The following is a 21,724-nucleotide window of genomic DNA, read 5'->3' on the forward strand; positions in this document are numbered from 1 at the left end:
TATTTAAGAGAGTTGATACATCATTTTAGAATATAGACATAATTGGATCTTCCCAAAATGTACTTAGATTGGTGCAATTTTATTTTTTTTTAATTATTATTTATTTGTAAAGCAGCATTGATTTCATCGTAATGTACATGTTAAAACGAGTTACATACAAGATAAAATTATAGATTGCACTGAAAAAATTTAACAGCTGCAGACTGGTACAGATGTCAGAGAGCCATACCCTTGCGAGCTTAGAGACTACATACTGGTACTAGTAAGGAGACAGTAGTTTGAGGGGTTGCAGCAGGTCCAGAGGTGGTGAGGTGGCAGCAAGGTCATTGCAGACTGTACATTTTCTTGATAGAGGGGGTTTTCAAGTTCCATCTGAAAGCCTCGAGTGAGGTGGAAAATTGGACGTGTTATGGCACAGAATTCCAGAGTATAAAGGATACTTGGGAGAAGTCTCAGAGGCGATTTAATGAGGGACGTACGAGCGTGGAGAGAGGAAGTGGTCTTAGGAGGGCTGGAGATTACTTGATGGAAGATATTGGGAGATTGTTTCTGAGATATGCGGTGAATACACATTGTGGACTGTTTTGTAGGTCAATGTTAGTAGTTTGAACTAGATACATTGGGCAATTAGGAGCCAATAGTGATTTCCAGTGGGGAGAAGCTAGGAACCAACACAGAGAGAGGTGGATCAGTCGGGCAGCAGAGATAAGGATGGACTGGAGAGCTACAAGACTGCTGGCAGGAAGGCCACAGAGGAGGATATTGCAGTAGTCTAAATGGATAATGATGAGGGCGTGCACTAACATTTAGTAGATTAAGAGATAAGGAAGTGACAGATTCTGTAAATATTTTTGAGTTGGAGGCTTCTGGAAGTTGTATGGGCTTGGATGTGCAGTTTAAAGGACAAAGTAGAGTCAAGGGTTACTCTAAGACATTTGACTTCCGGGATGGGAAAGTGTAATGTCATTTATTGTGATAGATCAGGTAGCGGAATTAAGAGGGATGGAGGAAAGATGATGAGCTTGGATTTGTCCACATGGAGTTTTAGGAAGCGTGATAGATGAAGGAAGATGTGGCTGGAATTCTGGACAGCCGAGAGGTGATGTCTTGGCCAGAGAGGTAGATCCAAGTGTCCTCAGCGAATAGATGGTACTGGAAGCCATGGGACTTTGAGAAGCCCCAGACCAAAGGTATTGATGGAGAACAGTATGGGGCAAAAAACAGAGCATTGAGAGACGCCAACAGAGAGAGGGTGGAATGAGAAGGTAGTATAGGACGCGAGATGCTTCATGTGCTGTTAAGAAGGTATGATTATTATATGCCTTTCTCATGAGAAAAACATTGCTGAAGTTCGTGATTGTTAGGCTATATTATACATGTAAAGCACAATGGTTTGGTTTTTAAAGATTTACACAATTATCACTGCATATATGGTCAGAACTAAACCATCTGTATAACATCACTGTAAAAGTAAGTTAACTTATGGAGCAGAAATCATGAATAGAAAAATATCCACCCTTCAGCTGCAGTTTTTTTTACCACACTGAAGGGGTTATCTATGATTAGAGAAAAGGGATCTGCTTTATTTCCAGAAACAATGCTTCTTTTGTCAGTAGGCTGGTGTTGCGCTAAGTCAATTCCAAGTAAAAAGAACTGTGCTTGTTTCCCAATCATAATGTACAGTATTTTTCGCTTTGTAAGGCACACTTTTTTTCCCCAAAAAATGGGGGTGCATCTTACAAAACGAATATGGCTTACCGGCGCGACAGTAGTAGAGCGGGGTCATATGAGACAGGGTCACAGGACGCGCTTGGGGGTGTTGCAGTGGGTGGCATTGATCTGCAGGCGGGCTGTGATGATGTCATAGGACGTAGTGTTTCGGCGGCGGGTGCAATGAGCTGACTGTCGGCTCCATTGAATTGCCCACGGTTGATGTGATGCATTTCTAGAAAATGGCTGCGGAGGCGGCGCATGCGCATATTGACGCAATGGACTTCAAGAAAATGGCCCCACCGTGGTAAGCCATATCCGGGGGATTCAATGGAGCCCGCTGCTACACCTCCGAGCCCTCAGTAACGCCGACCCTCCTGAGTCGCAACACCCCCTCCTCTAAACCCGCAGCATCGCTTACCCTGCCTCCTGGAACCTTACTGAGCCGCTCTACTATCGCCGCTTCCCCCTGGTGAGCATTAGGATTAAGACGCACTAGGATTATAAGATGGACCCTCATTTTAACATTAAAAATTATTTTTTCCTATTTTTCTCCTCTAAGTTTGGGGTGCGTCTTATAATTCGGTGCATCTTATAAAACGAAAAATATGTTAAGTCAATGGGGAACACACGAGCATTTTTATGGAAGATTTCCTGGAAAAATGCTTGAGTTCCTCATTGACTTCCATTATACTCATGTATTCAAGTCGCGTCCATCCAAGCCTTAACTGCTTATTACAAGTACTGAGCACTCATGCATGGTAGTGCTCGCTCATCACTAGTTATGGAAAGTGATAAATCCTGTGAATGGGATTTATTTATAAAAGTTAAAAGCACTTAGGCCTTGATTCAGCTAGACAATTTTGCAATTGTAAAATGCTTTGAAAAGTTGTGAGGTTACCCACAGTTGCGCAAAAATGTCAGAATGACAGACGCCACTCGTCAGATGCTCATGATTCATGAGGAAGCATGCCCCTTTCCATGAATCAGGAGCGTCTGACTCCACCACATCGCTTCATCAAGATCCCTGAGAAAATCGCTGTTTTTTCTTAATCGAGCCTCTAATAAGGTAATAACGGACTGTTCAGTCTAAATGCCTTTGTTCGTTTCCTTAGAGAGATGATATGGAAGCAATCCCTGGATATTTGTCTCTTCATCAAACTGCGGATATAATGACCTTAAAATGGACCCCTAACCAACTTATGAATGGCTCTGTTGGTGACTTAGATTACGAGAAAAGGTGAGTGCTTTTTATTATGATGTAGCAGCTATGAAGTTTCATCACTTTTCGTTAGTTTATTAACAGTTAATAAAGAGTTTTATGCTATAATTAAACACTGTATTGTGCCAACTGTGCAATGCAATATTGCATACTTTCTATTACTTACAGTGGCATGCAAAAGCTTGGAAACCCTAGGTCAAAATTACAGTTTAGCCAGCCAAGAGTCTTTTAAATCCTTGTTTAAGGGACTTTTCATCTATTCGTAACTGGAAAAGTCTTTCAGTTCTGTAAGTGTCCTGGGTCGTCTTCCATGTACTGCTTTTTTGAGTTCTAGCCACAGAATTGAAGAAATTCTTGATGCAAGCATAACACCATCTGTTAAAAAAAAAAAAAAAGCTGAAATTGATGAAAAAAAGGATCCCTTCTACAAATTGATAATGGTCCTAATCACATGGCAAAATCCACAATAAACTACCACAGAAAGCCAAGCTGAAAGTTTTACAATGGCCCTCAGAGTCCACTGATCTGAACATCATTGAAAATCTGTGGCTAGACCTCAATAGAGCAGTGCATGCAAGAAGACCCAGGAATCTCACAGAACTGGAATATGTTTACAAGAAAGAATGGATGAGAATCCCTAAAACAAGAATTGAAGGACTCTCGGCTGGCTATAAAAAGCGTTTACAATCTGTGATACTTGACAAAGGGGGTGCTACTGGGTACTAACCGTGCAAGGTGCCCAAACGTTTGCATTGGCCCAGTTCCTTTTTTAACAATTTTAAACGTAAAAGGATGAATATATATATATACCTATATATATATATATATATATATATATATATATATATATATATATATACACACCGTATTTTTCCGCTTTATAAGACGCACCTGATTAAAAGACGCACCACCAAATTTGGTGAAGGAAAAGAGAATTTTTCTTTTTTAATGTTAAATGGGGTCCATCTTATAATGCCAGTGTCCCTCTAACAAATGATATAGGGTATATGTCCCTCATAGCCCCCCATCCTAAAATTAGCCCCCTTAATCTGGATATGGCCCCCTTATATTGAATATAGCCCCCTTGTGATGGCACACGTTCCCCTGTGCTGCCTATGGCCCCCTATGGATTGCATACATTCCCCTGTGTTAGATAGCGCCCCTATAGGTCGCACAAGTCCCCCTGTGTTAGATATCACCCCCATAGTGCTGCCCATGGCCCCTATATAGATCGCACAAGTCCCCCTGTGTTAAATATCGCCCCCATAGTGCTGCCCATGGCCCCTATATAGATCGCACAAGTCCCCCTGTGTTAGATATCGCCCCCATAGTGCTGCCCATGGGCCCTATAGATCGCACAAGTCCCCCTGTGTTAGATATCGCCCCCATAGTGCTGCCCATGGCCCCTATATAGATCGCACAAGTCCCCCTGTGTTAGATATCGCCCCCATGGTGCTGCCCATGGCCCCTATAGATCGCACAAGTCCCCCTGTGTTAGATATCGCCCCCATAGTGCTGCCCATGGCCCCTATATAGATCGCACAAGTCCCCCTGTGTTAGATATCGCCTCCATAGTGCTGCCCATGGCCCCTATAGATCGCACAAGTCCCCCTGTGTTAGATATCGCCTCCATAGTGCTGCCCATGGCCCCTATATAGATCGCACAAGTCCCCCTGTGTTAGATATCGCCTCCATAGTGCTGCCCATGGCCCCTATATAGATCGCACAAGTCCCCCTGTGTTAGATATCGCCCCCATAGTGCTGCCCATGGCCCCTATAGATCGCACAAGTCCCCCTGTGTTAGATATCGCCCCCATAGTGCTGCCCATGGCCCCTATAGATCGCACAAGTCCCCCTGTGTTAGATATCGCCCCCAGGCTTCTGCCCATAGTAAAATAAAACACTCTTTCCTTACCTCCTCCAGCATTTATCTCCCTCCTGTCTCCCTCCCTGCTTCTGTTCCTTACTTCCTGGTTCTCAGTGCGGTCATGTGATCGGCACAGCAGACTGAGATCTCTGCCTGCCTGATCACAGTGGAAGCAGGGACACCGGGGAGAAACGCTGGAGGGGGTAAGTGAAGCTTTTTTATTTTAGAATGAGCAGCAGCCTGGGGGCCAAATCTAACACAGGGGGGGCATGTGCCATCACAGGGGGGCGCAGGCTCATATAATATGCACCGCTCCCCCAGCCTGTCACTGCGTGCGATTTCAGCACCACCGGAGATGGACAGCGGCTGTGCATATTATATGAGCGGGAGCAGGAGATCAAACGCTGCCGCCGCAGCGTTCACCTGCCCCCAGCACAGCGCCCCCACCACCCCTGGACCCTGCAGTGTACATATATATCACCCCCCCGTATATTTGGCTTATAAGACGCACACCCTACTTTCCCCCAAAATTTGGGGGAACAAAAGTGCGTCTTATAAAGCGAAAAATACGGTAATATTTTGCCTAAAATATAAAGGAAATGTGTCATCTTTAACTTTATGCCCTTTAGAGATCATTTCATCTTCAACTTGCCTAACTGTAATTATGACAAGTTGTGCCCAAACATTAGCATGCCACCGCATCATGCCACATTCCTATGATAATGGGGAGATAAGGTATGCACACCAGTGACTATGGAAGGGGAATACATGGAATAGCAGAAACTGCTGTGTGAATACTGACTTGAAAAATCCAATTGCTATATGTAAGGGTGAAAATGTGAAAAATGGAACCTGCATTACTGCCATGAACATATGAATCAAGAGAAATTTTGCTACTGAATTGATCAATGCAATAGAGCCCCAACACTACGCCAAAGTATTTCTCTACGTTGGGGTCCCTAGCTTGTGTGTGTCCTCTCATGCAGTTAAAAAACTTACCGTGTATGGGAAGCTGAGACCCAAGCTATTTATGCGTATTATATGGATTGGCAATAGGTGTGGTGGGGAGGGTTCACAAACGAAAAACTACTAACAATAACGAATAACGTTTGGAACACCATTCCAAGTCCGAACTGGGTGCAAAAAACCTAAAAAAACATCACTATGGGGAGATAAGGTATGCACACCAGTGACTATGGAAGGGGAATACATGGAATAGCAGAAACTGCTGTGTGAATACTGACTTGAAAAATCCAATTGCTATATGTAAGGGTGAAAATGTGAAAAATGGAATCTGCATTACTGCCATGAACATATGAATCAAGAGAAATTTAGCTACTGAATTGATCAATGCAATAGAGCCCCAACACTACGCCAAAGTATTTCTCTACGTTGGGGTCCCTAGCTTGTGTGTGTCCTCTCATGCAGTTAAAAAACTTACCGTGTATGGGAAGCTGAGACCCAAGCTATTTATGCGTATTATATGGATTGGCAATAGGTGTGGTGGGGAGGGTTCACAAACGAAAAACTACTAACAATAACGAATAACGTTTGGAACACCATTCCAAGTCCGAACTGGGTGCAAAAAACCTAAAAAAACATCACTATGGGGAGATAAGGTATGCACACCAGTGACTATGGAAGGGGAATACATGGAATAGCAGAAACTGCTGTGTGAATACTGACTTGAAAAATCCAATTGCTATATGTAAGGGTGAAAATGTGAAAAATGGAATCTGCATTACTGCCATGAACATATGAATCAAGAGAAATTTAGCTACTGAATTGATCAATGCAATAGAGCCCCAACACTACGCCAAAGTATTTCTCTACGTTGGGGTCCCTAGCTTGTGTGTGTCCTCTCATGCAGTTAAAAAACTTACCGTGTATGGGAAGCTGAGACCCAAGCTATTTATGCGTATTATATGGATTGGCAATAGGTGTGGTGGGGAGGGTTCACAAACGAAAAACTAATAGACATGGCTAATGCTTTAATTTGAAAGGCAAGCAAACATACTTGCAGCCAAAAATAAAAATAGATTTGTTTCCAGAATCCAAGTGTAGTAAATGTGTGAATTATTTTCTTTAATGTTCAGATATTTCTGTGTTTTATTCATTTAAAATCATATATTGTGTGTCAGGGAATCAGACTAACTGTTCTTCTGAGACTCTGTGTGTGCTTTTTCACCCTCTTGATTCCTTTTGGGTGCAGCAAGACAAGTACAAGGAATAGTAGTACGCACAGAGGCAATGAGCACCAGTCCAAGGATTGTAGGAAAATGTATTTCTTTTACTATGTAATTGAGAAAGAACCTGCCATTGCTGGACTTAGATACACCATGTGAACAAACGTATTGAGACACCTACATATAACATTTATAAGAGCTTTTTGACATCCCTTCTTAAATTTACAGACATTTATATGGACTTGGTCCTTACTTAGCATCTATAACAGCTTCCACTTACTCTTTGGGGAAGGCTTTCTGCAAGATTATGGAGTGTGTATATATTTCTACTCAATCTACTACAAGAGCATTTGTGAGGTCAATTGGAGCATTTTGGATCACAGGGTTTTACTCGCGATATGCCTTCTAGTTCATCCCTGAGGCGTTCAATGAGGTTGCACAGTTTTGTGCTGATGCCCGGCACTTTGTAGCTATGGAGTCAGCAGAGCGTTGGTGACTTTTATGCACAATACCCCTCAAACCTCGGTGACTACCCCCTATGTTTCTTTACGTCATCCTACTTACAGCTCATTGTCTAATATTTAGGAGCAAATAAATTATTATAGCAGTGACCATCCTATTACAGGACCACGATAGAATAGAGTGAGCTCTTTATAACAAGACTTTTTGTCACAAATATTAGTAAAGGCAGATTGCATGGAAGGGACCTTGTCATATACCCTGTAGCAATGGAACTCAATGAAAATCCTGAAATCAGTTGTTAAGACGTCTGGCCCACACTTTTGTATATAGAGTGTATCTAATTGGAAAGTGGGGTAAATGCAGGTTAGACACAGAATTTTCTTTTCCTTATCATCATGGATCAAATGTAATCTTAATGTTACTATAGATGTGTGAGACTGACACAGTAAAAATGATCTTCCCCTTCAAAACATATAATTTACAAATATACAGTATATGACTTGAGTGCTGTGGCCAGAGCTGTAATTTGTCAGTAGGTAAGCCATCTATGAGAGTTTTCATCTTAATACTTCTAGAACCAGTATTCTATTCTGGCTCCAGGTAATGACGTGACGCACAATGCCTAGGTCTTTTTTGTGGCAATATGTTTATTTCACTCTGGAGACATGTGTGTCGCATGATTTATTATCTGTTAAGTCTGATGCTGTACTTTCAGCACGTTTATACTATTCATTTGGCCAGTTTAGTGTTACACTACTGGCCTTGAGAGGAAAACTGCTGTTGGTAAAAGCGAATTGCTAGGATAGTAATTTTTTTTATTAAACTAACATGATGGGAGGGGCAACATGGTACTTTTTGGCAAAGTTTATACAGTTGAAACCAGCAGTATCCATCCACTATCTAAAAAGACATATGCATTGTTTTCTCACTATCTGACATGAAATCAGAATAAACCTTTCCCGTGTTAGGTCAATTAGGAACCAAAATTATTTATATTTGCCAAATGCCAGAATAATGTGAGAAAAATAATGTTTTTGTTAAAGCATTTTTATTACTTTCTACAAAACCAAAGTTTAAATATATTTCATTAGTATTTGGTACCATTGCCCTTAAACTGTATGACTTTGATCACACATTTTGGATATCCTTCCACAAGCTTCTCACAATAGTTGGTAGAAATTTGGTCCCATTCCTCCTCACAGAACTTTTGTAACTGAGCTATGTTTGTAGGTTGCCTTGCTCGCACTTGCCTTTTCAGCTTTGCCCTTAAATTTTCAATAGGATTGAAACCGGGACTTTGTGATGGCCACTTCAAAACATTGACTTTGTTATTCTTAAGCCACTTTGTAACCAGTTTGGCAGTATGTGTCTGGTCATTGTCTATTTGGAAGAGCTGTTTCCGCCCAAGCTCTAAGTTCCTGGCTGATGTTTTGGGATGTTGTTTCAGTATTGCCACATAATTATCTTTCCTGATGATGCCATCTATTTTGTGAGGTGCACCAGTCCCTCCTGCAGCAAAACAACCCAACAACATGATGCTGCCACCCCCGTGTTTCACAGTTGGGATGGTGTTCTTAGGCTTCAAAGCTTCTCCCTTTTTCCTTGAAACAATGGTCATTATGGCAAAACAGTTCAATTTTAATTTCATCAGACCACAGAACATGTCTCCAAAAATGAAGGTCTTTGTTCCTGTGTGCATTTGCAAACATTAATCTGGCTTTTTTATGTTTCTTTTGGAGTAATGGCTTCTTCCTGGCAGAGTGGCCTTTCAGCCCATGTTGATTCAGTACTCATTTCACTGTGGATAATGACACAGTCTTACCAGATTCTGCCAGCATCTTCACAAGGTCTTTTGCTTTTGTTTTTGGGTTGATATACACATGTCTGACCAAAGCACATTCATCTCTGGTACACAGAACGTGTCTCCTTCCCGAATGGTATGATGGCTGGACATTCCCATCTTGTAACTTGCATATAATTGTTTGTACAGATGAACGAGGTACCTTTAGGTATTTGGAAGTTTCACCCAAGGATGAACCAGACTTGTGCGAGATCTTGTATGATTTCTTTTGACTTTCCCATGATGCTTCCAAAAGACATGACACCATCATATAAGCTGTCCCATATTGTTTAAAGTGAAGGTGTCGTCCAAAAAAAAAAAAATCAATAACTGAAAAAATGTAAAGTATTAAGGTTTTAATGTTTTGTTTAAATATCATTATTTGTTTTTAATTGAATAAAATATATAAAAAAATGAATATATGATATTTTCCACTGTTAAACACTAGGGAGAGCAGCTGCTGAAATCCTACTGTAGAACTAGCTCACATTACAGCTGCAGTAAAAGTGGGCAGGATCTGGTTTCCTGTGTGTGATGTCACAGCTACCCCTCCCAATCTGGGTGTTTCCAAAAGGAAAAGGGAAGATGACGTTTAGGAACACAGTGCGGAGCCATTTTGTTGGTGACCACAAATGTCTAAAGTGTCACCAAGGACAGCTGCATAGTGCTCCCTACATAGCACTCTGCACGCCCCGGTCCCGCAATGCTCTGCCGCATGTACGCCCACCCGCAATGTTCTGCAACACACGCCTGCAATGCTCTGCCACATGCACACATGTGTGCACGCAATGCTCTGCATGCACGCACGCATGCCCGCACGCAATGCTCTGCTATTTACATGCACACAATGCTCTGCCACATGTACACCCGCAATGCTCTGCCTCACGCACGCACACAATGCTCTGCCACACGCACACCCGCAATGCTCTGCCACACGCACGCCCACAATACTCTGCATGCACGCACGCCTGCACGCAATGCTCTGGTGGGGGGGATGGTAGCAGCGGTGCGGGGGGGTGTCATTGGAGACAGAAGCAGGGGGGAGCAGGGATTGTCATTGGAGACGGTAGTAATGGCGCAGGGGGCGTGTCATTGGAGATGGTAGCGGCGGCGGGGGGGAGGGGCGCTGATACTATCACAGGTTGAGGGTGACAGAGGGAAAGTGCAGCATACGCTGTGAGCTGCACAAAGATGGTGCTGATTTCCTCTCTCTGCTGTGATCTGGACAGCCCAGGGGGCGCATCCAAGTCGCAGCAGGGAGCTGTCCTGTATTAAGTATAGGGTCGCAGCGCGACTATCAGAGTGAATGCACAGAGGGCTGCCATAAAGGAGGTGAGTAACTGTCGTTACACACAGCAAATCCAAAATGGCAGCCCCCAATGTTTCAGTAAAACTAGAATTTAATAAATATAAATAAACAGTGAGTTTAATTTTGTATTAAAAATACTTGATTTCATAGTCACTATTGTTAATACAAAAATAAAAACGCTACATTTTGCCTTTATATATGTAAACTTTTGACTTTGCAGAAATTAATAAAAATACCTTAAAACGTTCTCATTATTCTGGCATTTGTAAAATCTGAATAATTTTGGTAGTACTAATTGACCTAAAATGGGAAACCTTTATTCTGATTATGTCAGATAATGAGAAAAATATGCATATGTTTCTTTTTAGACAGTGTATGTAAACTTCTGGTTTTAACTGTATGACACCAGCAAAATACCATGGCTTCACTTACAGAAAATGTGTTAAATTGTTGGCTACGCTTGCTAAGGTTACATTTTTAGTTATGAAAACTGCTTCAGTCAGAGTGATCTAGGTGTCCATAACAAACAATCAGAGCTCCACTTTCACTTTACCTCAGCAGCTTCAATCCTGAAAGCTGCGCTCTGGTTGCTGTAGGCTACCAGAACAATCTTATTGTGAGGCAAACTTCATAAATGAGGCCCCAGTTTCTTTTGTTTTTTTTCTGTAGGCAACCAGAATGATCTTACTGTGAGGTTATCTTCATTAATGAGGTCCCAGTTACTTCTACAGTTGCTATAGGTAATCAGAACGACCTTACCGTGAGGCAATTCTCATAAATGAACCCCCAGTTACTTCTGCAGTTACTATAGGCAACCAGAACGATCTTACCGTGAGGCAATTCTCATAAATGAGGCCCCAGTTACTTCTGCACTGGTTGTTGACAACAGTTTGCTATAATTACAGACGTTAAAGCAAATTATCAGGTTGCCTCACCTTAGCAGCTATATGGTTTCTGCCCCTTTTAAGAGCGATTCTTTGTGCACTGTCGCTTTAATTCTTTAAGACCCTTATTAAAGATCTCTGAAGGAAGGCTAGTTGATGCTCACAATATAATCCTTTTAAAAATTGTCCTGTCTGATATTAAAATGTATAAAAAAAAATGTATAACTTAGTACCATGCTAGCCAGAAAAATATATGTAACTACTTGTGTGCCCCCAAAAGAAGACAAAAGTATACTACGAGTGATAACTTTATTGACTAGCAAGAAAAAAGATCTATGGGCTGGAGACAAATTTCTCTGAAAATTTGCCTCCTGAGTTTCTTTTAAATGAGTGTGGGTATTACCAGTGTGAGACATGTAATGACTGACACTTTGCTCTCATATTCCCACATTGCTCTGAAGTGAGATCAGCGGTAATATGGTATAGCAGAGGTGAACTTTTTCTCATTACAAACATTTGCAGCAGCAGTTGTCCTCTCATAGTGCTGCAGAGCTGTGCCTGATTATAACCAACCTAGTACAGTAAAAGTAAACTTTGTCTCATTGCTAACACTTTTGTAGTGTTGTCCTTTCTGAATTACTGCTTTTATGCATCATTTAGGCTACGCTGCCACAAGCAGTGTTTGTTGAGTGGCTCTGCCGCGGGCGGAGGGGTTCTGGGAACGCTGCTCGCCTTGGGGAATCGCTGGCGCTCGAGTCCGGTGCTTCTGCTCCTCGGTGGCTTGAGCACGGGGCCGGACCCGGGCGCTCGAGCAGCGCCTCCTCGCCCACGAGTGAAAAGGGGGAGGTTTGGTGGTGGGATGTCGGTTGTGACGCCACCCACGGGTTGTGGTGATGGTGGGCACCACCGCTGCTGGTGACAGGGGATCCCGGGAGCGATGGCGGAGAGCAGCTTAAGGTGTTGACCCCTCCGTGGGTAGGAGTTGTTGGTCCCGGGGCTCGGTTGGGGAGTAGGGAAGAAGGGATAGGTGCAGGTGCTGATGCGAGGAGGCAGCGTGGATGCGGGGCAGCGTTACGTTGCAGTGCTGTGCCGGATGGCACTGGTGTACTCACTCAGGTAGTCAATAACAGAGTCTCTGGTAAACCAAACGGCTGGATGGACGGGGCCCGCAGTCGGCTGCATCTTCACTCTCCCCGGACGGGTTGATGGTGGCTGTCGTTCCCTGCACCTATGTGTAAATATTTGACCCCTATGGATTCCCACGAGTGGTCCGCACACCCGGCTTGTACGTGTCGGGAGAGCCCGTTTTGCCCGCAGGCGCTGGCCCTTGGATCTCTGGCCGTTGGCGGTGGCTCTTATCCGGACGGGTTGAGCTGTTGCCTTCTGACGGGACTTGGTTGGGAATGAACCCCTGAGGTCCAGACCGCAATCAGAGAATTCGACCTTTACGGCGGCTTTCGAGCCTAGTTGGGGTCTAAGTACCCTGCCTTGGTGCTTGGCTTCAATCCGCTGCCCGGTTCGGTACCGGCGGGCCAACGCCCAACCCCGGTCCTACGGTTCCGCAGACGTCCACCTACTCCTGCAGACGGCCACCACCATCTGCCGACCTTGCTGATGGTGCCTGGACTCCGACCCAGACACACAGTCTCTCCTTCTCTCTCTCTTCCTCCTCTCCACTTCACCTCCAAACTCGACTCCACTAAACTTCCCCACTCAACTGACTACTTTTCCTGCCTTCAGGCCTTTGAACTCCTTGATAGGTGGGGACCTACCTGGTATGGACATCAGACCCTGTAGGGGGCAACAAGGGTTTTGTTTGACGGGTGTTCCTGACCAGGGGAGGGGGTGTGTGTGTATGTGATGTTGTTCTGTGACCCCTGGGGTCCAGGGCGTCACAGCTCTTTCAAAGACAAGTCCAACAATACCTGTACATGACCCGTCTGTTTTTCCATTGCTCACAAATCAGCTTTTGAATTGATATGCAAATTAGGCTAGAGAGCTATTTTAAGAGCTAAAGCCTCTGTCACTCCAGCTCTATTTTTTTGCACAGAGCACCTCCTCATGAAGTTACACAGCATAGAGGCTGTCAGTCAAGCAGGAGGAGGTATTACTGGGTGGGGAATACATCTGGAGTAACCAAGACTTCAGATCTACATATAGCTTTTCAGGCTCATTTGCTTATCGATTCAGATGCTACTTTCTCAGTAATGGAGAACAGACTGGCCCAGTAAAGGTATTGCTGGACTTGTCTTTGAAGGAATTAATTACATATAGTAATAGTTTGAGGGGGGTGAAGGAATCCTGCTGACAGATTCCTTTATATACCATACCAAAATTGGTTTTAAACTTCACAGGAAGGATGTTTAAGAAAAGTTAGTTTAATATTTTAAAGGGGTTTTCCAATTTCAGAAAACCCTTCAGTGGCCTGTACAGTGTACCATACTTGGGCAGAACAGCTGAACTCACTTATTGGTTGCAGCACTGTCAATGTGACATCCCCAGGGGAGAACAAATCATTGGTGTAATTGGGGGCTCATTTCTACCTCCAAAGCAGGTGGATTATGCATTATGATGAACTATTGAACTGAAAAGGGACCATTTACTGTTCTTGCAAAAGGCCCCTCTTCTGTCTATGTATGCCAATGGTGGAGATAATGGGAGCAGTGGTGAAGACTCAGCACTGGACCCAGGTAGGGTGAGTAAAGCTCAGTTTTTTGCTTCCTAAAACCACAAAACTCCTTTAAAGTAGGATATTCACTTCAACCTGGTGATAAGTCTCAGTTGTACTTCCTTCAAAGAAAAGGTTAATGAAAGTCTGAATAAGTAATTCTCAGTGACAAACTACTTGATAATGCTAAGGAAATGCAGTCCGAATCTACATTTTGTCAGTTTCTTGACATTATCCTGGCACAGGCAGTATGAGAGAAAATGTTAATAAGGAGGAAAAAAAAACCTGAATGATCTTTTGTGATTCACTAATTTTGTGCACACTATAATTTTCTTTGAAATAGAAGCACAGTAGATGGACCTATGTTTGTTTGAAGGGAATAGATTTTCCATAAAATATAATGAAAGCAAACCTTATTACAGCCTTGATTTCAAATAATCATGCTTACTATAAAACAATTATTGTAAAAAAAGACTGCTACAGAACATATGTCATAGACTTCAGTTTCGGGAATCCAACTTGAAATAAAATGACTATTGCCTTTGATTTAAAATATAGTAAGTCCATAAATCTTAATTACCGTATCTAATATAAAAAACCTCTCAGAATGCTGAATTGTCTATTGCTGCTGATGACAAGCCATAGGAAGTATAAAACCTGAAATATTACAAAATAACTTCTATTTATATTTTTTAAAGGAATATATTATGTCAGTTTATTTTTACCAATTAAAACAAGGTAATAATACCTATTTTTCTAGTCTGATTTTATTTCTTGATTGAAGATTTTTTTTATTCCATTCTGTGTACATGACTATAAGGTAGCCATCTTACCCAAAATGCTGTTAATAGACGTTTGCTTTATAGCAGCCTAATGGAAATTGAAACTGGAGATGCTCTTGGACGTATATGGGAGAGTTTTATTGGCATGATCTGTGCTAAGGTTGTTTATTGTCCAGGGATAAGCTGTGACAATTACACTTCGTGAATATTGTCACCTTGTGTTATGTACTGTATATGAAGGTGCGACCTTATGTCATCTTCTAATGAACAGTGATGGGTGGACTCGCAGATAACAGGGACCAGCGGATCTAACCAGATAAAAAAAAATCCGGTTCCGTCCTAGAATTGATCTTGGATATCTGGCCAGAAATCGGTCCCCATATAAGTCTATGGGGACCAAAAATCGCTGCGTAAAAATGGTGGTAGAAGATATAGGGGAATTGAAGCAAGCGCTTTACACTTACTGAGTCTCCGGCACGGCTGTGATTGCTTCCAGGCCGCTCATTCTTCTTCCAGGGCCTCTCATTATTGCTCATCCATATTCACAACTTCCTCCATCCACTGGCTGTCCTGGCGTCTGTGATTGGTTGCAGTCAGACGCGCCCCAAGCCTGGGTGACAGCGTGTCTGGCTGAGTGCAATTACTGACCCTGTCTGCGGGTAACTGTAGATAGGAGTAAAAATAAAGAAATAAATTGGTGTAGCGTTCCCCAATATTATGATAACCAGTACAGATAAAACATACGGCTACAGGCTGCAGCCCCCAGCTATGTGCTTATCTTGGCTGTCTATCAAAATGAAAGCCAATGAATGCAGCTTTTTTTTTAATAAAAAATATTTAAATAAATCATTTAAAAAACCGACGTGCATTCCCCCCAATTTTGATTCTCAGCTATGATAAAGCCCGACAGTTGGGGGCTGGTATTCTCATGCTGGAGAGACCCGTCCTTATTGGGCCTCCCAGCCTAAAAATAGCAGCCTTTACTTTACCCAGCTCTTCCCTATTGCCCTAGAGCGGTGGTAATCATCGGGGTAATAAGGGGTTAATAACAACTGACGGCTGCCACTAAGTCCTATATTAGTAATGGGAGATGTCTATGAGACCCCCATAACTAATCTGTAAGTGAAAAGAAATAAACAAAAACACCCAAAAAAACCTCCTTTATTTGAAGTAAAATACAAAAAAACCCTCTTTCACCCCTTTATTAACCCCCCAAACTCCAGGACTGACGTAATCCACACGAGGTCCCACGACGATTCCAGCTCTGCTACATCCAAAGTCACATCGAGCGGCCATAGAACATTACCGTATGCTGTAACTTCAGGCAGAGAATGAGCAGCACAATGAGCGGTGACGTCACTCATGTTAGTTGCAGGCACAGCTGGAGGTTCCCATGGTCCTCCACCTCGCAGGTAACCTGACCTCAGGTGACCTCTGACCTCAGTAAACTCAGTGACCTCAACTCAGGTGAGACCTGCATCTCCTGGCAGAAAACTGCGGGGTTTTTTGCCAAGAGATGTGGATTTGGTGATGAAATTTTTAGACCATATTCCTGCACCCAATCTACACCTCCTTGCAAAAACCCGAATCACTACCACATCATACCTCATGCGGTTTTGATGCATTTTTTTCCAAGGAGATGTAGATTGAGTGCACAAATATAGTGCAAACATTTCATCACCAAATTTGCATCTCTTGGCACAAAAATGCAAAAAAAAGGTTTTGACACTGTTTTGGTGCAGTTTTCTACCAGGAGGTGCAAATTTGTTGCTGGAATGTCTGCACCGAATTTTAGCATCATATTTGAACCTCCTGGCAGAAAACCTGTTGCTGTTTTTTTTTTTGCATTAGCATTCTGGGGGTTATGCTAAGATTGTCTAGAAGTTATGTAATTATTTATTAAAGGGACAATCCATTTAATAGTTCACATGATCTCCTAGTTGATCTTAATCAACTAGGAGATCCTAATGATCTCCTACCATAATTTATTTTGATATGGTTTTTACAGTCATGGTCAAAAGTGTTGGCACCACTGAAATTGTTGCAGAAAATGAACTATTTCTCCCATAAAATTATTGCAATTACATTTTGTCACTCGGTGTTCAGCTCTAAACTCACCAGGTGTCATGGCGCCTTCTCACCCTGTTCACGTTGCAGAGTCTGAAACGCCACCTGGTACTTTTAAGTTGCACACTGAGAGCCGGTCGTCGACCTGTTGTGTGCTTATTAATGATCGGTCTAGCAGGAGCTAATTTCTGCTGGCCTGTGGATTGCTGCTAGGGTCATGGGTTTCTGGAGACCTATTATTATTATTTATTATTATAGCACCATTTATTCCATGGCGATTTACAAGTGAAAAGAGTATGCATAAAACCTAGTACAACAATAATAGTGCAAAACAGCCTGGTATAGGAGGAAAGAGGACCCTGCCCGTGAGCGCTCACGGTCTACAGGGAATGGGTAAGGGTACAATAGGTGAGGACAGAGCTGGTTGCCCAGTGGTGTACTGGACTGAGGGTTATTGTAGGTTTGTTGGAAGAGGTGGGTCTTCAGGTTCCTCTTGAAGCTTTCCACGGTAGAAGGAGAGCCTGATATTCTGGGGTATGCTATTATGGCTGCATCTGCTCTTTAAAAGATGGTGGAATCTTCTCCTCCATGCCGATAATTGCTTTTGCGATTCCCGTCTATGTGCATCGTTACTCAGCTTCTGGTAAACTGCTGTTTGCTATTAGTGTGTGCTGTGGAAATACTCTTGTCGTTTGATTATTTCTTTTCTTTTCTTTATTTCCTCCTCAGCATGTTTTGTCTATATCTCTGTGAGTTTGTTTCCCCCAGTATGTCTATCTGTGTCAGATTTACCACTCCAGTCCCGACCCTCTCCTGATTTGGGGGTTAGAGGGTATTAGACCTAGAGCTGATCAGGAGTCCGGCCTATGCTGGTGGTCTAGACCTATTCACCTTTAGAACTACCTTTAGGATGAGGGACAGTTAGGGCGCCCCTAGCCTGAGCGCCAGTTTAGGAACCCCTGTTCCCAGTTACTAAATTACCCTCGCGACACATATGTTGTGTTATACACATGTTTATTTCCTTTGTGTGTATTGGAACAACATAAAAAAAGAGAGAAAATTGGACATAATTTCACACAAAACTCCAAAATGGGCCAGACAAAATTGTTGGCAACGTCAACTTAATAATTAATTGCACCCCCTTTATAATAACTGCCATAAATCGCTTCCTATACCCATCAACAAGCTTCTTACACCTTTCAACTGGAATTTTGGACCCTTCTTATTTTACAAAATTCCCCAGGATTCTCATATTTGAAGGCTGCCTTCTCCCAACATCAATTGTAAGATCTCTCCACAAGTGTTCAATGTGATTTAGATCCGGACTCATTGCTGGCCAATTTAAAACTCTCCAGTGCTTTGTTTCAATTAATTTCTGAGTGCTTCTTGAAGTATGTTTAGAGTCATTGTCCTGCTGGAAGACCCATGACTGAGGATACAAACCCAGATTTCTCACACTGGGCACTGCAATGCGACCAAAATCCTGTGATTATTCAGATTTTATGATGTCTTGCACACAGTCCAGGCACCCAGAGTCAAAAAACCAACCCCAAAACATCTTTTAACCTCCACTGTATTTGACTGTAGGTACTGTGTTCTTTTTTGGTAAACAGTAGCATGATGTTCTTCGCCAAGAAGCTCTATCTTGGTCTCCTCTATACACAAGTCTTTCCCAGAAGGATTTTGGCTTGCTCACATACATTTTGGCAAACTGCAGTCTACCTTCTTTTTGTGTGTCTGTATCGGCAGTAGGATCATCCTGATGGACCCTGAGCCAATAGGGCAACTTGAATTTCTATGAAGCTTGATTGGGGCTGCTTATCCACTATCCAGGATATCCTGCGTTACAACCTTTCATTAATTTCTCTGTCAGCATCCAGGGATATTGGCTACAGTGCCATGGGTTGTAAACTTCCTGCTTATGTTGCACACCGTGGACAAAGGAGCATCAAAATCTCTGGAGATAGACTTTTAACCTTTATTGTTGATATTTTGCAACAATTTTGGTTCTCAAGTCCTCAGACAGTTCTCTTCTCTTTCTATGCGTAATGTGGTACACAGATACTCATTGCAAAGATTGAGACAACTTTCCCCTTTTTATCCGAGTTCAGGTGTGAAATTCATATTGCCCACTTTTGTTACTTGTCACAGGTGGAGTTTGAATGAGCATCACAAGCTTAAAACAAAGCTGTTTGTCCCACAATATTGGAAAGGTGCCAATAATTTTGTTGGTCCCATTTTTGGGGTTTTGTGTTATGTCCATTTTTACTTTTTTTTCAGTTTTTTTTTTTTGTTTTCAAATACACACAAAGGAAATAAACGTGAATGAGAAAGCATATGTAATTGCAATAATTTTTTGTGAGAAATTCATTTTTTGGAACCATTTAAAGCGTACCAACACTTTTGGCTGTGACTATATAATAATTATTTCCCACTTCTTTTCTGGTGGCTCTCTAGAAATGTGGCAAAAGCAAGAGGAAATATTGGCTGTTAACTGCTATTTGGATACACTAGTGCTTCATATTACAAAGCCTCAGCACAATCATTTTTACATTAAGTGTCCCTCTCATGTATAGAAGCTTGAAATATGAAAACACTAATGTGAAAAGGTTATTCTAGCTTTTCACCCTTCTGATAGGCCATCAATGAATAATGTATATAAATTGCCCTGCATTTTGACAGTAATTATATTAAATTTGAGATATTTTGATATATTTTATATAAGCAGTTTTAAAACGGCTCACAGATGACGCAGAGCATTTCAGAAGGGCTTTAAAAGTGACAGCTTGATATTTAAACAAAGCAACGTTTTTGGGTCAGTTTATATGCCTTTCTCATGCGATTATTATCATCTTAATGCTTTTTGCTGTGCTTAATGAAAATTCTGAGATCACAATGCAACCTATTTAAGTGCAGACATAATCTTTCAGTGCATAACTTTTTAATATTAAGTAAAACACATTTAAGAAATACAGTTCAAATTGCATTTTGGGCTACATCGCAGAGCATAAGCGAAGGGAACATCCCAGCATTAGCATCTAGTGTAAAACTTTGTCATTTTTTAGTGTATGCTTTACAATATATCTGTTATCAATGGGCTCCCGTGTAAAAAAATGTACAATGATTGGTATACATTTTTATCTGCAGTAGTCGGCCATATGGAAAAGCACAGCTGAGTATAACTGGATAATATATGTCAAAAGGACAGTATTGTACCCTTTGGGTTTAAGGGGGCTATGGACCTCCTCTAGTGTGTGAAATTAAGGCCTAAGCCACACGGCGAAAAAAACTGTGCGAGTGGAGTGTGATAAAACATCGCATTCCCCTCGGACCAATTCTAGCCTGTGTCTCAGCACACATGAGCGATTATTTTCTCAGCCCTAATCGGACTGAGAAAACAATCGCAGCATGCTGCGATTGTAAGCCGAGACTCTTTCTCTCGCACCCATTCAAGTGAATGAGGCGAGAGAAAAATCGCACTGCACTCGCGGTACACCGGTGTACTGCCAGTGCAGTGCAAGAATGGCAAAAGCCGGCTACGCAGGAGAGAGGGGGAGAAATCCCTCCCTCCCCTCCTGAGTGCCGGCCCGCCCCCCGCAGATGAGGTCTGCTCACACGAACGGACCTCAGTTGCAAGGACACATGCATGACACTCGGCTCTGCTGTACTGCCAGCACGAGCCGAGTGTCATGCAAGGGGATTGCAGTAGTCCCCGTGTGGCCCCGGCCTAAGGTGTACACAACACATTGGAGCTAGGAAACCTATAAAAGGAAATATATGCAGCAAGACTAAATTGTTGAACATTCTCCTATATTTTTGTCTTTTTTATTTTCTAGTGTTTATTGGGACTATGCAATGACTATTCGTCTTGAGGAAATTGTGTATCTCCATTGTCACCAACAAGGTATTTCAATACTTTTATACTTTTATAAGACTAATGCATTTTTCTTTTTTACAGTTCAGCAAAGAAAAGTTTTGGTCCACATATACAAGATAGCGCCATATTATTTGTTATAGACTTGTCAAATTTGTATTGCTAATTTTTAGTTCCACCATATCCTAATGATCATCTACAAATTGTGATCTCTAATAAGCATTGCCATACTTTGAACTAAACTATTTTTGTTGCGGCTCATTCAGAAGAGCGTAGTAAATGTCCATCTGCTGTCTGTATGCAAATGTGATAACATACGGACAGCACAAGGACCAATTCAAGTCAAGGTGCTAGATGACACATAGACACTGATTTTTCATACATTTGTGTGACTTTGGTCTATTAATTCCAAACATGGTTGTGCATGGTTTGTGACATAATCCATTATCTTTCTGGATGGAACTATTAGGAAATTGGGGAATGTGGTCCTAAAGAAAACCTACCAGGCAATTTCTGCTGCCCACACCTACGGGCAGCATGACTTTCAGATAGGCTCCCCAATACAGAAAGCTTTGGTTCCTTAATTCGAGGAATAATAGCTTAAAAAAAGAGGTATCAAAACTGTGGAGGAAAGACAGGCGCATAGGGTCTTAACTGATAAAATCAAGGTGTAAATAAATACAAGGTGCAATCTCCTATAGATGTTGTGAAGAGGTCACCCCTAACAACACATATTCGCTGGTTGAGACAGCTGCGGACCCGCAATTGTGGAGATGAGTTTAAAGGAAACTGTGTATTATGCTTCAAATAAATGACTTGGAATAATATCCTTTATGTGTCATTGGTGATAAGC

At 42.2% G+C, this 21,724-nt stretch overlaps 1 protein-coding gene across 1 annotated transcript in view; it reads left to right on the plus strand.

The window, feature by feature from the left end:
- SGSM1 (small G protein signaling modulator 1) overlaps nucleotides 1–21,724 on the plus strand; it is a 333,454-nt gene that overhangs the window by 208,617 nt on the left and 103,113 nt on the right. Inside the window, exons 9-10 of the mRNA XM_075320055.1 lie at nucleotides 2,826–2,950; nucleotides 20,834–20,901. Coding sequence (XP_075176170.1) covers nucleotides 2,826–2,950; nucleotides 20,834–20,901 — 193 coding nt within the window. The remainder of the gene's footprint in view (nucleotides 1–2,825; nucleotides 2,951–20,833; nucleotides 20,902–21,724) is intronic.

The sequence above is a fragment of the Anomaloglossus baeobatrachus genome, chromosome 1 (genome assembly GCF_048569485.1).
Source record: "Anomaloglossus baeobatrachus isolate aAnoBae1 chromosome 1, aAnoBae1.hap1, whole genome shotgun sequence".
In the NCBI taxonomy this organism is placed as follows: Eukaryota; Metazoa; Chordata; class Amphibia; order Anura; family Aromobatidae; genus Anomaloglossus; species Anomaloglossus baeobatrachus.